The sequence below is a fragment of the Notolabrus celidotus genome, chromosome 17 (genome assembly GCF_009762535.1).
Source record: "Notolabrus celidotus isolate fNotCel1 chromosome 17, fNotCel1.pri, whole genome shotgun sequence".
NCBI lineage: Eukaryota > Metazoa > Chordata > Actinopteri > Labriformes > Labridae > Notolabrus > Notolabrus celidotus.
In genome coordinates, this window is record NC_048288.1 from 18931236 (window position 1) to 18945038 (window position 13803).

At 41.4% G+C, this 13803-nt stretch overlaps 1 protein-coding gene across 1 annotated transcript; it reads right to left on the reverse strand.

Moving 5' to 3' along the window:
- Positions 1 to 156: 156 nt before the first annotated feature.
- Positions 157 to 12616, reverse strand: cngb3.1 (cyclic nucleotide gated channel subunit beta 3, tandem duplicate 1). Its single transcript, XM_034706964.1, has 19 exons — positions 12506 to 12616; positions 11084 to 11210; positions 10036 to 10128; positions 9806 to 9812; positions 7666 to 7817; positions 7279 to 7578; positions 6989 to 7197; positions 6822 to 6872; positions 5257 to 5343; positions 5075 to 5139; positions 4543 to 4665; positions 4114 to 4255; positions 3190 to 3349; positions 2999 to 3096; positions 1756 to 1839; positions 1339 to 1457; positions 883 to 1035; positions 565 to 712; positions 157 to 471 (listed from the first exon to the last, which is right to left on the reverse strand). Exons 1-19 carry the CDS (start codon positions 12614 to 12616, stop codon positions 448 to 450), a joined length of 2253 nt encoding a protein of 750 aa, XP_034562855.1. The 3' UTR covers positions 157 to 447.
- Positions 12617 to 13803: the final 1187 nt, after the last annotated feature.

Genomic DNA, 13803 nt, shown 5'->3' on the forward strand with positions numbered 1-13803 from the left:
TTATTTGAACCATTTAGTTTGGAGCTTTTTCATCTGTCCTCAGTGTTCTGATGGCAACCAGCAGGAGGCGCTGCAGCTTATCATAGTAACTGCTGCTCCAGCCTCACGTTCAAACTCAACATGATTTGATCCAGTGAGAATAAAACCAAGGACACATTTAAGCATCTGAACTTTATTTTTTTTATGAAAAAAGAGTCACATTATGATAAACAAACTTTGATCAACATGTACCTTCAAAGGTGACTGCTTGCACTGATAAGGTTTAATAAAACAGACCAGCTGTGTCTAAAGTGTACAGGGTGAGCAGTATCGGATTACAATTGACAATGATTTCATTTAATAATCACCGTAAAAATATTAGTACATAGTATGAACATTGGACTACATTTCCCATCACTCCATCCTCTTCGTCTCTGCAGCTGAAGACAAGCAGAGTCACGTCCGATCTCACTTCTGCTCCGCTGCGTTTTGCTGTGAAAACAAAAAAAACTCAATCAAACTGCTCCTTCTGGGTGTGGGTGTGGGTGTGGGTGTGGGTGTGGGTGTGTGTGCACTGTTCTGAACCTTCAGCTTGTCCATGATGGCTCCTTTCCGGAAGTTTCCGAACGCTCTGAGCATCTTTGGCGTCGGAGGTTTGTTTCCAAACAGAGTCAGACCTTTAGGCTTCTCCTCCGCTTTAGCTGCTGGAGGGCCTTTGGCTTTGGTCAGTTTCCTTCATACACAAACACACACACATTAGAACCAATCACACTAATAAAGCACGCTCCAGAAAAACACATTCATATAGAAATGCATCACACCCGTTTTCTAAATATAAAGCGAGTAGGTTCTGTGGTCACAGGAATGTTCCCTCCACAGCTCAGATAGATGTAACCAACTCACCTGCCCTTCCTGGCCAGGACTTTCTGAGACTCAGGGTAGTGGATCAGGATGTCAAACAGGTCCTTCTTCTCCAGGACGAAGAGGTTAGCGAAGCCGTGAGCTTTGACGTTAGCTGTACGTCTGTTCCCTCCGTCTTTGGCAGACTGCAGCAAACTGTGACAGAGAATATTAAATATTAGGTCTGAGTTATACAGACTGTTTCTAATACAACACATTCACACAACTGGGCCTAAAGGGATTCAAGTAAAAGAGGAGAATATCAAATGTATACACCATCATAAAAGACACAATAAGAATACACCTGAATACACTATGAGTATGATACATCATAACTATAAACACTATAATGCAAAGCTCCATCCAGGACACTTTGCCAGACTTAAGATGTTTTTAAAGATTATCAGACTTAAACGTTAACACTGAAGTGAAAACCAGAGTCTCAGTCTGCAGACACACCTGATTTCTCCAAACACACAGCCGGCCTTCAGTGTGACAAACACGATGCTGTTGTCAGGTCCTCCCACCACCTGCACCGCTCCGCTCTTTATGACATACATCTCTTTACCAATGTCTCCCTGCGGAGAAAGGGGAAGCCACATGCATGCAAAAAATATCAGGTATACCATACAGATTTTGTTTAATTTTTTAAGTATTTTTGGGCTTTTACACCTTTATTTTATAGAGGTGAGGACAGTAGATAGTGCAGGAAACTGGGAGGGAGTGCGGGAATGACATGCAGGAAAGAGGCTGCAGGCTGGATACAAACCCAGGCCACCCGCTGCATGGGCACGCAACTTAACCATTAGGCTAAGTCTGCACCCACCATATAGATTTAAATAGATGATTAATAATACAGTATACTGTATAACTTACTTTCTTAACCACAAAGTCTCCGGGTAGATAGATGATGGATTTGAGTCTCAGCAACATGTCCACCAACATCTGCTGGTCACAGCCCTGCAGGAGACAGAGACAGGTGAGCAGGTGATGACTCAGCATCATCACATTTGACAAAGATTTAAGGAGGATTGTCTCAGCAACTTAATTTAATCTAATTAATGGTTTTAAAGATTGTAATGGTTTTAAAGATTGTAAAAGATTACAGCACGTTTTAGAGGTTAATAAGAGGCAATAAAAGCTCCTAAGTGTTTGCAGTAGATTTCTTCATCTCACAGCAGGTAAACAGGCTGTTCGACCTAATTCTGCTTCCATATTTATTTTCATCCTATTCTTTGTGGCACAAATCGTGTTGGGACAGAACTTTGCACTTAAAATAGGATAAAGAGAACTACTGTACTGATACAAAAACTTCTTGGCAGCTGTGCACATCCTATTCCTTTTTAACCTGAAGCTTATGTTGATGTATCTCGTGCAGCTTTGTCCTTACACAGTTTTTGATGTTCTATGGAGTAGCTGGAAACCTTTAACCTGACCAGCACATGACTTTTGACCATCACATCTCCAAACTCATCCAATCCTGTTTCCTCCAACTCCGCAATAAGGCCAAAATCAGATCAATTCTTTCTCTTTCCGACCTTGACACATTAATACATACTTTCATTTTCTCCCGTTTAGATTATTGCAATTCGCTTTACACCTGTCTAAGTCAATCATCTCTTCACTGCTTACAGTTAATACAAAATTCAGCCACCAGATTACTAACTCGTACCAGCCGACAGTCCCATATCACCCCTGTTCTTGCATCACTCCACTGGCTTCCCATTAAATTCCGAATTAATTTCAAGATCCTTTAACCACATAGAAAGCTCTTCATGGTCTCGCCCCCACTTACATCTCCGAACTCCTCATCCCTTATTCCACCCCTTGTCCACTCAGATCATCTAATCTTGGCCTTCTTTCCATCCCTCGTTCTTACTATAAAACAAAAGGTGGCCGTGCTTTTTCCATCTATGCCCCCTCCCTCTGGAATTTGCTCCCTCAAGCCTTGATAGCTTCTCTGACTATTTCTGCATATGTATTTTGATTCTATCTTGCTTGTTTTTATTGTTTTGTGCTTGTGAAGCACTTTGTAATCGAGCGTTTTAAAAGTGCTATATAAATACATTTTTACTTACTTACTTACTTACTTACTTTATCAAAGTGAGAGCAGTCTTACCTGAAACAGGGCGATCTTCTGGAAGGTTGCCAGGTTGATGTCCACAGCAATGGCAGTTTTCATCACCAGAGGCATCTTATCCAGCAGCTCAGACTCATCTGCAGACCACACAGAGACAGAAACAAGCTGTCTATCATTTATCATTTATCATTTATTATATTATAAATCATCTAACCAGAGAAGACTTTTACCCAGCATGCCCTGAGCGGCCCAAGTGTAGTTGTACCAGGTGCGGATTCTGTTCTGGACATACTTTGGGATGTTGTAGGTGTGCATGTAGGTGACACAGCCGTCCATTGATGCCCTGAAATAAGTCTGACCTGCTGTGGCTGCTCCGATGACGTCTCTCATCTGTGAGAAAGAAGCATGAACTGGCAGTGAGTTGGAATCTGAAATACATCCATCTATCCATCTTCTTCCGCTGATCCGTGTCCGGGTCGCTGGGGCAGCAGCCTCAGCAGGGAAGCCCAGACACTCCTCTCCCCGGCCATTTCCACCAGCTCTTCTGGGACGATACCAAGGTGTTCCCAGGCTAGCTGAGAGATATAATCTCGCCAGCGTGTCCTGGGCCTTCCCCGTGGCCTCCTCCCAGACGGACATGCCCGAAACACCTCCCCAGGGAGACATCCGGGAGGCATCCTGACCAGATGCCTGAACCACCTCATCTGGCTCCTCTCGATCCGGAGGAGCAGCGGCTCTACTTTGAGCCTCTCCCGGATGTCTGAGCTCCTGACCCTATCTCTACGGCTGAGCCCAGACACCCTGCGGAGAAAGCTCATTTCGGCCGCTTGTATTCGCGATCTCGTTCTTTCGGTCACAACCCACAGCTCGTGACCATAGGTGAGGGTTGGAACGTAGATTGACCGGTAAATTGAGAGCTTTGCCTTCTGGCTCAGCTCTTTCTTCACCTCAACAGACCGGTACAGTGTCCGCATCACTGCAGACGCTGCCCCGATCCGTCTCTCAATCTCGCGCTCCCTCTTCCCCTCACTCGTGAACAAGACCCCAAGATACTTTAACTCCTCCGCTTGGGGCAAAGACTCTCCTCCGACCCGGAGAGTCTGAAATACATGTTATAATAAAAAAATGACCATGAAATCCTTCTGTCCACCTACCTGTCCAATCAAACTGGAGAACACGAAGACACCGATGAAGAAGTTTAACATTTGAAAAGTAATCTCAAAGGTAGTCACAGGCTCAGGTAGACCCCCAATGTTGATGAGACTTCGGACTGCGTAGTAGTAACAGCGCAGGTATCTGAGGGAGGCAGGGGAGCAGGGTGAGGTTAAAGAAGTGCTGTCACAATGTGTTCATCAAACATAGGTTAGATCAGATTTTTTCTTTCTCTTGGATGTTGCCGATTGGTCGATTTGGTGTTGCTATAACATCATAGTTATAGTCAAAAGCATCCAGACTGATGGTCAACTGTGGGACACATCAAAGTATCAATATGTTTCTCATACAGAAGTTTGTTTTTCCAGAAACATCACTGTAAAGAGCGTTTAGATGAAACATGAGGATAGCGGAGATAAATGAGTACATACGCTGAGCCCTCTCCGCTGTAAACCCACGTGGTCGTATTCAGACCCTGATGAACTGAGGCCACAAAGTACGCACAGGCGTTCAGGTGCAGCATGAAGAGCAGGTAACCTGTGGTTCGAGTGACTCTGCACGAGAACGGAGAGGGAAACATTTCAGAAACATCATAAAAAACAGAGATAGATAAAAAATAAGCCATGTCTGCTGTGCGCTATTAAATAATGCTCAAAGAACCACAGCTTGAAAACAGTTTTCAAGGACAAGCAAGATTAAGAGATAAAGTCTATTTCACTTTTGATTCATCGGTTTCTCTTTTGCTCAGATAAATGATCCAAGATTTTTGTTTCTGTACACCTCCCATGATCCACTTTGCATTTGCTTCATAGATAAAGTTATAACAAATAAGAGGCCTCAAAGATAACGCTTCCCTTAAAGGACAACAACAGCTTAAGAAAATGATTGCCAAGGGATGTTCACCCACACAGCTCTCAGAAAAAATACTCATCATTTTATTTATCATTGTTTGAGGCTGTTTACCTCCATATGTAGGCCTTGGCCATGACGCTCTCCAGTCGGTCACTGAACTCAAAGAAAGAATCAATCTATAAAAAAAACAAAAAAAAACAGACATCTAGAGAGGACCTGAGGAGAAAATATTCTCTCGTAATGAAATATATTAAACGATACGACAACACATAAATGATCCTGCGGCGTCCTACCCTTAAGAGGCGGTTGAGTCTGTATATGGAGGAGAAATCAAAGTATATACAGGCAAGGTCGAAGGGACAGATGCAGAACAAATCAACCTGTGAAAAGAAGAGCAAAGTACAAGTTTACTGGAGTAAAAATACAAAGTGATATAAACATATGTGTTAATGTTTCAGGCATCTAAAACAAAAACAGTCAGCCTTTTTGTTGATGGTGTTGTTTGCTTTTGTAGGTGCAGTCTGTATTTTCACTTTCCTGTTATGTTCGTTTCTTAGGGACAGCAATAATGTTCCTGGGTCAATTTGACCCGGGGCATATTTAATGATCCAAAAGTGTCAGAACCCCAAATAATCCCAATAAACATTTTTAATCTCATTATAAACTCCATTACTAACCATTTAAATCAATATTTAGTGCAATGGTGTTCTTTAATTCTCACAGATCATGGTTCAATGAGGATAACTCACTCGTTTTTCATTAAAATTAATGTTAAAACTTTTTTAATGTACATTGAAAATCCCTAAATATAAATACAATAGTTTTACATGACAAAGATTTTTGTTTATTGTATTTTACATTTTGAAATCTTTTTTTTTATGAAGTGACGTTAATAAATTAACAGGAGACATCTCTTCTGTCACATGCTGCCCAGATTTTGATGCTGTATTTTGCTGGTTTGGAACGCATATATTTCCTAAAATGGAAGGAACCTCTGAATGCCTCTAGCCTTTCATCCACTGTGACATTAGGGCCTGGGTTATAGAGCAGTGGAAGTTGCTCTACCCACTTGTCCCTCACTGTTCTAAGGGCTGCCAGCTTGTCTCTCTTCTATCTCAGCTCCTGCAGTCAAATGGCAAAGTGTCCTTGGGCAAGGAATTTTCATTTTAAATGTTAATTATGCTAAATAAGCCAAGCAGAAGAAGTCTCATAGCAAAAAAATACTTTTAACATTTATTTTCATATTGTGGAACTTTAAAATGAGTCAATTTGGCCCGCAACATAACAGAAGGGTTAACCAGCTAAAAACTCTTCACTAGAGCTTAAAGTAAAACAGAGACAAATAACATGACATTGTGTGAAGCATTTCTGGTTAGATGCTATCTATATTCCATTGCTTGTTTGTACCTGTTACATGCTCAATGACAATACATTGAATCTAATCTAATCTAATCTAAACATTTTGTGAAGCTTTCTAAGTTTCCTCTAATTGTCTGTGGATTGATTTTTATATGAATGTATTGAGACAGGTTTGCAGGGGATGTCCAAAGGATATTAACAAATATTTTCCCTCCATGTAGTGCCAGCAGGGACCAAGACTAGCTTAAATTAGCTAAGAAACTGACTCTGTTAATGTCAACCAAACAGCAGTTTCTGATGTTGAAACTGGGGAGGGAAACTGTAGTTCCTCCAGTGTCCACTAGAGGCTGCGTCCTAAAGTGAGCCAGTCCCTATAGAGCCTGATGTTAAAATGTCAAACTTCACAGCAGAAATACACAGCCTCAGAACCGTGTTTAAGGACTGTATGTAGTTTTAGTTGGCTCACGTTTCTACGATTGAAATATCTTCACGCTCTCACCTTAAATCTTTGTGATTGCCGATAGTGAACTTTAGTTATAGCTCTGTCTTTCTGCAGGAAAAAAAAACACATTGTTAACTTTCACTCACTGTTACTTTTCAACCTGTGTTAAGAAAAAACATGAAGTCACTAACAGATAGGTTAACTTCAGCTAAATGATGACTCACAATAATATCTCCAGCTTTTACAAACTGTAACCGAGGCTGCCAGAGCATGATGTCGATAATGTTGACCAAGTCACTGATGACGTCACAGGTCACCCAGTACTTGTTATTGCTCTCGCTATGGTATGGGAACGCCAGCCGGGCCGTGCAGAACCAGACGTTGTAGTTGTAAGCAACAGCCACCACGAACAACCAGGCGATGTACCGACGATCTGCAGGGACAAGAAAACGTACAGATTTTAAGTATTTCAGGTGTTTTGTGTGTTTGTTTGGTTTCAGGTGTTCTGTCCCACCTGTGAAAGGATCAATGGTGGATCCCAGCACGCCGTCCATCCTTTCCTCAATGGGATGAAAGAGGACGTCAAAGCAGGAGCAGCTGATGTCAGGTAGAATCTTTGCCTTCTTCCTGGCCTCCTCTGCCAGCCTCTCCTCCTCTGCCTTCTTCTCTGCTTCCAGCCGCTTCTCCTCATCTTTCTTCTTCTTCTCCTCCGCCTTCTTGGCAGCTTCTTCGGCCTTCTTTTTATCAGCTTCTTCTTTTGCTATTCTCTCCTCCTCTTTCAGTTTGATGTAGTTCTCCTTCCTCAGAATAGGAGCTTAGAAAAGAAGACACAGAGGGTCACTGTGAGTTTAACCTGCCTCTTTGTCAGTATACCTGTCCAGGTGCACCTGTCTGTACTTACTGACAGGAGGGCTGACCTCTGGGGAGGTTGCGTATGGGTCAACTGCTTTTTCTCTGAGCAATGCTGTTCGGTCTCTTAAGGTCTTGATCAAACCTCGGAGGGTGTCATCTGTGGTGCGGAAGTAGACCACAGGTGGGGGCGGAGCTTGTTCCCTGAAAATAGAATATCACAGTAAAGAGGACTATTCATGACAGATTTCAGAATTAAACTCTACATTAGCACTCTATATAAGAAGTGATTGTAGCCTCAAGGTCTGAAAGGTGAGGCCAATAAAGAAGGCTCTTAAACCTGCATTTTCTCCTTTGTCCAGCAGGGGTGCGACTGAACCTGATTGTGTAGAAGTCTCTGAGAAAATGGTCCTACCTCTCAGATGATTCATTCTCTCAGTACATATTTTCCTTATAAGTTTGGTCTTAGTCTCTAGTTTCAAGTATTTTTCAATACAGTTTTGGTTGCTTTTAATGCACAATGAAAAAGGTGAATTCTTGACTTGCAGAAAGCATTTTGGATAACACGCACAGCTCTCATCACTCATTTTGTCATAATCATGCAATCAAATGAAAATAGGATACACTATATTGTAAATAAACCCTTCAGGAATTGGTATAATTAAAGACTTTTCAAACCACGACAACAAGAGACCAGCGAGGCCGGAAGGACTAAAGCAAGGCAAGTTAAGCCTGTGAGCCTGAGCGCAGGGCACACAAACTAACACCACACACACACTAACACCACACACACACTTCCTTTCAAAATAAAAGTTATTTTAAAAAAAGGAAATAAATTAACAAAGGGAGCAACACAAATAACAGCTCAAGGAGGCAATCTCTTCTCTAAAGCTTATTTAGGTTAATTTTAAATTTCAATATGAACTCAGCATCATGAATTGTAATGTGAATGAACGCACAGTACATTCCTAGAGTCCCACCTACAGTCTGAAGTGGTGTGCAATAAGAGAGGTAGACTCCAAAATGATGTGATAATATAGCTTGTATGGCACTTAAGTTTCTGATGATAAAAATAAGATCTAATAAAATAGCCAATAAAATCTTTATTAGCTGTAAACAGGTTTGTATTTTTATTATAACCCAGACCTCAAAGAGAAAATACTTCTGTGGGCCCTTTGAATTAAGCTGTTCTCGCTGTATCCTCTGTAATTTATCCACTGTCTATGTGCACAAGAAAAATAATCTACATATATATAGTAGTGTCTACATATATCCTGAAAGCATGTGATCCCTATCTCTGTTAGTCCCAATCTCAAACACCACTAAGCTCCTAATCTCCTTTCCTTATTTAGGAGTCACAGAGTGCAGCCTCACAGAGATCATGGCTGCCTTTACAGCAGCAAACAGACAGTATGAACACACACAGTGCTTATACTGCAAACAGAGCAGAATCTGGATCAGAGCGTTAACTGTGACTTTAATGTTTCAGTCTTTAGTTTCAAGTCTTCTTCAAAACAGTGTGATGTTCATTTAGTAAAAGATGGTCTCTGTTTGAGTCAGAGACCAGAAAGCAGGGGAGGAGTTAGACAGGGGAAACCTAGGGTTGATATGATGCTAACATGGAAACCTGAGAAATATCTTATTCAGTGTTAGGCTGAACCAACAGCACTCTAAGGAGTCAGCTAAGCAAAAGTCAGCATCCCCATTAATATTACAGTAGCCTGGACCATGAATGCACCTTCCCATCCTAGCAAGCATTAGATGATTACCTTACTGCCAACCCCCACTCCTCTCTAGCTCTGCACCCTTGCACACATATGGTCACCCTAAAAAAACTGCCCAATGTAGACACAATGGCCAAAGAAGTCATAACTTGTTTATCTATACATTTAATGATTCACAGTTGCTTATCTGAAGCTCTTTCCTCTTCTCCCCACTTGACTGTATATATTTGACATTTGTTTTATATTATTACTGTATTTATATTGTCTTTTATACATATTTTCTACCTGTTTTTATTTTATTTGTATTTATTTCATGCATCTTCAGGAGCAGCGCTTCTAATTTCATTGTACACCTGACAATGACAAATAAAGGCTATTCTATTCTATTTTTTCAGTAAGTATAGTTCATAGTCTAATTGATTTATGAACATACAAACGAGCACGTTAACATACTTGAATGTGTGTTACCCTCTTGCTGCCCTCAAGCCAGATCCTCCCCTCCAAATATGTTCACTTTTGTCGCCAAAACCAAACAGTGATAGTTTTTGTGCAAAACAGTAGCCCACAAACCAATGACTGACTGCAGCCTCTGTGGAGCCTGTCCCAGAAAGCACTGGATAGGACATAAGTTAATCAGTATGAGATACATTCTTACTCCTTAACCCCCTCTTCAGGAGCTCCAGCAGCAGGAGCAGCACCAGCAGGAGCAGGAGCAGGAGCAGGAGCAGGAGCAGCTGCAGGTGCAGGTGCAGGTGCAGCAGCAGGAGCCGGGGCAGGCGCTGGAGCTGGAGCTGGAGCTGGAGCTGGAGCTGGAGCTGGAGCTGGAGCAGCAGCTGGAGCAGCAGGTGCAGGTGCAGGAGCTGGTGGGATAATGTAGTAGCATCATTAGTGAACAGAACACCAATAAATCAACATCAAATTTCTATGACAGATCCTCCTTTGACTTCTTGTAGTATTAAATATGTAAAAAGGAAAATCACTTGGCCCAAAAAATGCAACAAGCAATTATTTAATGTGTGAAATTATAACTCAAGAACATAGCAGTTTAGCATTTATTCTTTTTATGGTTTCTAAGGTGCAAAATAAAAGCAGACAGAGGCAGTCTAACATTGAACCCATGCTCTTAGTGAGACTCACCACTTTACATTTAAAAATGGTTAACAGACATCACACCTGATCTGAGAAATCAAAGTGACCTGGAGCAGAGTGCAATACGTTATTTTATTTAAGACATATCAGTGGGACAATACCCAGACTGAGCTCTTATAAACTTATACATTACAAGGTAGTAATGGCTGTTGCTTTAAAGCCGGAAGTGTTCATATTTGGTTTGAGAGGGTAATGTACAAATTTACAAGCTGATTCTAGCAGTGTCAGCAGGATGTCCTGTATCTTCAATTAAGCAGCATCTATCTCCTCCCCTGCTTTCTGGTCTCTGTGACTCTAATGGGACCATCTTTACCAAATGTGTTGAAGAAGACTTATAACTAGTGACTGAGATCATAAATCTGAGGGAATAAATCAGCTGAGGAACATTTTCTCATAGACTTCAATACAATCAGGCTGATTTACATCGCTTTATGGTTCTCTGACAGAAAACAGCTTATTTTTTACAAACGGCGCTGACAAAATAAGTTAGACAAATCATCTGCGTTCAGACATTTTTAGCCTCAAACAGACACACAAAACCATCACAGTGAGCCTATGGACACTATACAAACTGAATATTTACTCCAAACCTCTCACCTGGTGTTGGCTCTTCTTTCTTGGCCTCCTCCTCTTTCTTCACTTCGTCTTTCTTTTCCTCCTCTTTTTTCTCCTCCTCTTTCTTTGGCTCCTCTTTCTCGTCCTTCTTTTCAGGGGGCTTTTCGTCCTGCAAATATACGAGACTGATATCAGTGTGCAGTGTGATGGGAAAAATACAGACATAATAGCATGTTGTTCTTGCTTTGATTAGAAGCTAGAAACATTCACACATACCAGACCTTCTGTGATTTGCATACTGTTATCTGTTCCCATGGCTGAGGAGCAGACCATAAGGTGAGAAGTCAGGAAGGTGACCAGGAAGCAAGAGGTCATAAAAAGCTCTCTTGTTTGTCTTACAGTTCTTTGAAGATGCTTAGTGATGTGTTAATCTTATTCTCTGAAGAGAATAAGTAACGTGTTGTATCTTCACTCTGGGTCAGTTGAGCAAGACCTTGTCTCGGTTGTTAGATCACTCTGCCAGCTGACCACTTTGCAAAGCTCACTGAAGGCCGGAATAAAGCTCACAAAGACAAACCGTTGTACGTAGTTTGAGGCTATCATTTCCAGATTTCCACCACAGCAGACAGGAAACATCTTCAGAAAAGAACATCCTCTAAACAACCTCTACATCCACACAGCCACTGTTCTCTCCTCTAGCAATTCTGTCAACACGATTGTCAACAATTCCTGTTTCTTGGTATTCAAATATATTTTTAACTTTGTGATGCTAGTTGCAGAAAGAGATGTAAGTTTGATGCTATGTTTATGTCTCACCTTTTGCATTTTCTAATGTTATATGTTGTTTGTGTTTATTGTATTTTACAGCACCGTTTCTGCTCCAATATCAAGACCAGTGCTGTCCAACACAGTTATTAATATTATTATGAATAAGTGCCATCACTTGCATCAGTCACCTGTTAAAATATGAGGGATTACTCTTAATCCAAAAGTGCTACAGCTACAAACCCAGTCCAAGTTTGTACATCCAGTCCCCTCTGTTTGTTCTTCCTGAGCAGTGTAAGCTTCCTAAGTTAATGACAGTTTATATTTCATGCTCTGCAGCAGGGAATACACCCTGCATGCCCATCCTCCCTGTTCAGGCTGCAGTGATCAGTGCCAAGCTGCTTCAGAGGCTTTCGCTGATCTGACTCACCTGCCATGTTCACCTGAAACAACTCCTTTGTATTTAGCATGACAACATTCCTGACACCACAGAAGACATCAATGTCTGGTTTAAAGGAACAAAGCTGTTGTTGTTTTTAGTTCTTTATAAAGATTGATCAGTTGATTGCACATGAGAAATGTGATACACAGCTATTCAGAGAGCAGGTAGAATATTGTAAAGGTTAAGTAAAGTACAACAATCAATTTAAATCTTCCGTGGCTCAGGTTTTTGTTATTTGAAAAAGAGGCAGGTCTTACCTTAGCAGGTGGAGCCGGGGCAGGGGGAGTAGCAGCAGCAGCAGCAGCAGCAGCAGCTTGAGCAGAGGGCAGCTCAGGAGCCCCGATCAACTTTTTCAACCTGCTGAACATGGCGGGTCTCAAAGAGGACTACAGCCCCTCCACGTGTCCCCCTGAAGACCGGATCCTATGTGGATCTCAGATCTGTATCTGACTCTCTGGGTCCTCCGAATTCCTCTTCTCTGATCCAAACACTGACTGAAGCAATTAAATGTCTTAGAGGCATTAATTCCCTGCAGGCCCGCCCCTCTCTGCAGGAGTCAACAGATCAGCCGCCAATCACTGCCAGGCAGGGCGCTAACAGAGGTGATTCCAAGAAGGCCGGGTACAGTCAGAGATACAGAAATTAATCTTCTGTTGGATAATCAGCATCTTTTCTTTTTCTGAGATAACTGATAAAATCTCAGATTTACCCCTAAGTTTCACACACAGCTGACTGCAACATTTAATCAGATGTAATCAGTAATGACATATGAATGACATGTTAATGACAGTAGTGTGAAATAAGCCTGCTAGGGTTATTTCAGACTGCAAAGTTCACAAAACACAGACCACTTAGTTAATGAAATCCCACTGTGTCTCTGTGTGGCTAACAGGATTAGCACCACCCTCTCTCTTTCTCTGTCTGCACTGAAAAACACAAACACAACAGACCACAACAAGCAAACTGTTTTCAAGTCAGGAAATGATTTATTTAAACAAATTTCAACAAATATCAGATCAATAAATATGATTCTGTGGGCATCATTCATGTGAAAGACAATATAACACACACAAAGAGAGAGATTTACTGCAGATTAACCCTCCTGTTATGTCCGTTTCTCAGAACCAGCAATACTATTCCTGGGTCAATTTAACCTGGGGCATAATTAACTATCAAAAAGTGTCAGAACCCCAAAAAATCTCAATAAACATTTTTTAAATCTCATTATTAACTCCATTACTAACCATTTAAAGCAATATTCAGTGGAATAGTGTTCTTTAATCCTCACAGATCATGGTTCAATGAGGATATCTCACTCGTTTTTGATGAAAATTCATTTTAAAAGGGTGTGTGTGTGTGCGTATGTGTGACTTGGGTGAAATATGTCACACAGTTGCAAAGAAACAATTAATATTTGACACTTCTGATCCCTTTTAGCCTCCACTATGACTGCCAGGTCAAATTGACCCACGAACAGTATCTATGCAATATAAACATGCGGGGGGGGGGGTTGCATATATGTGAACTCAACCATTTTCATTTTACATGTTCATTT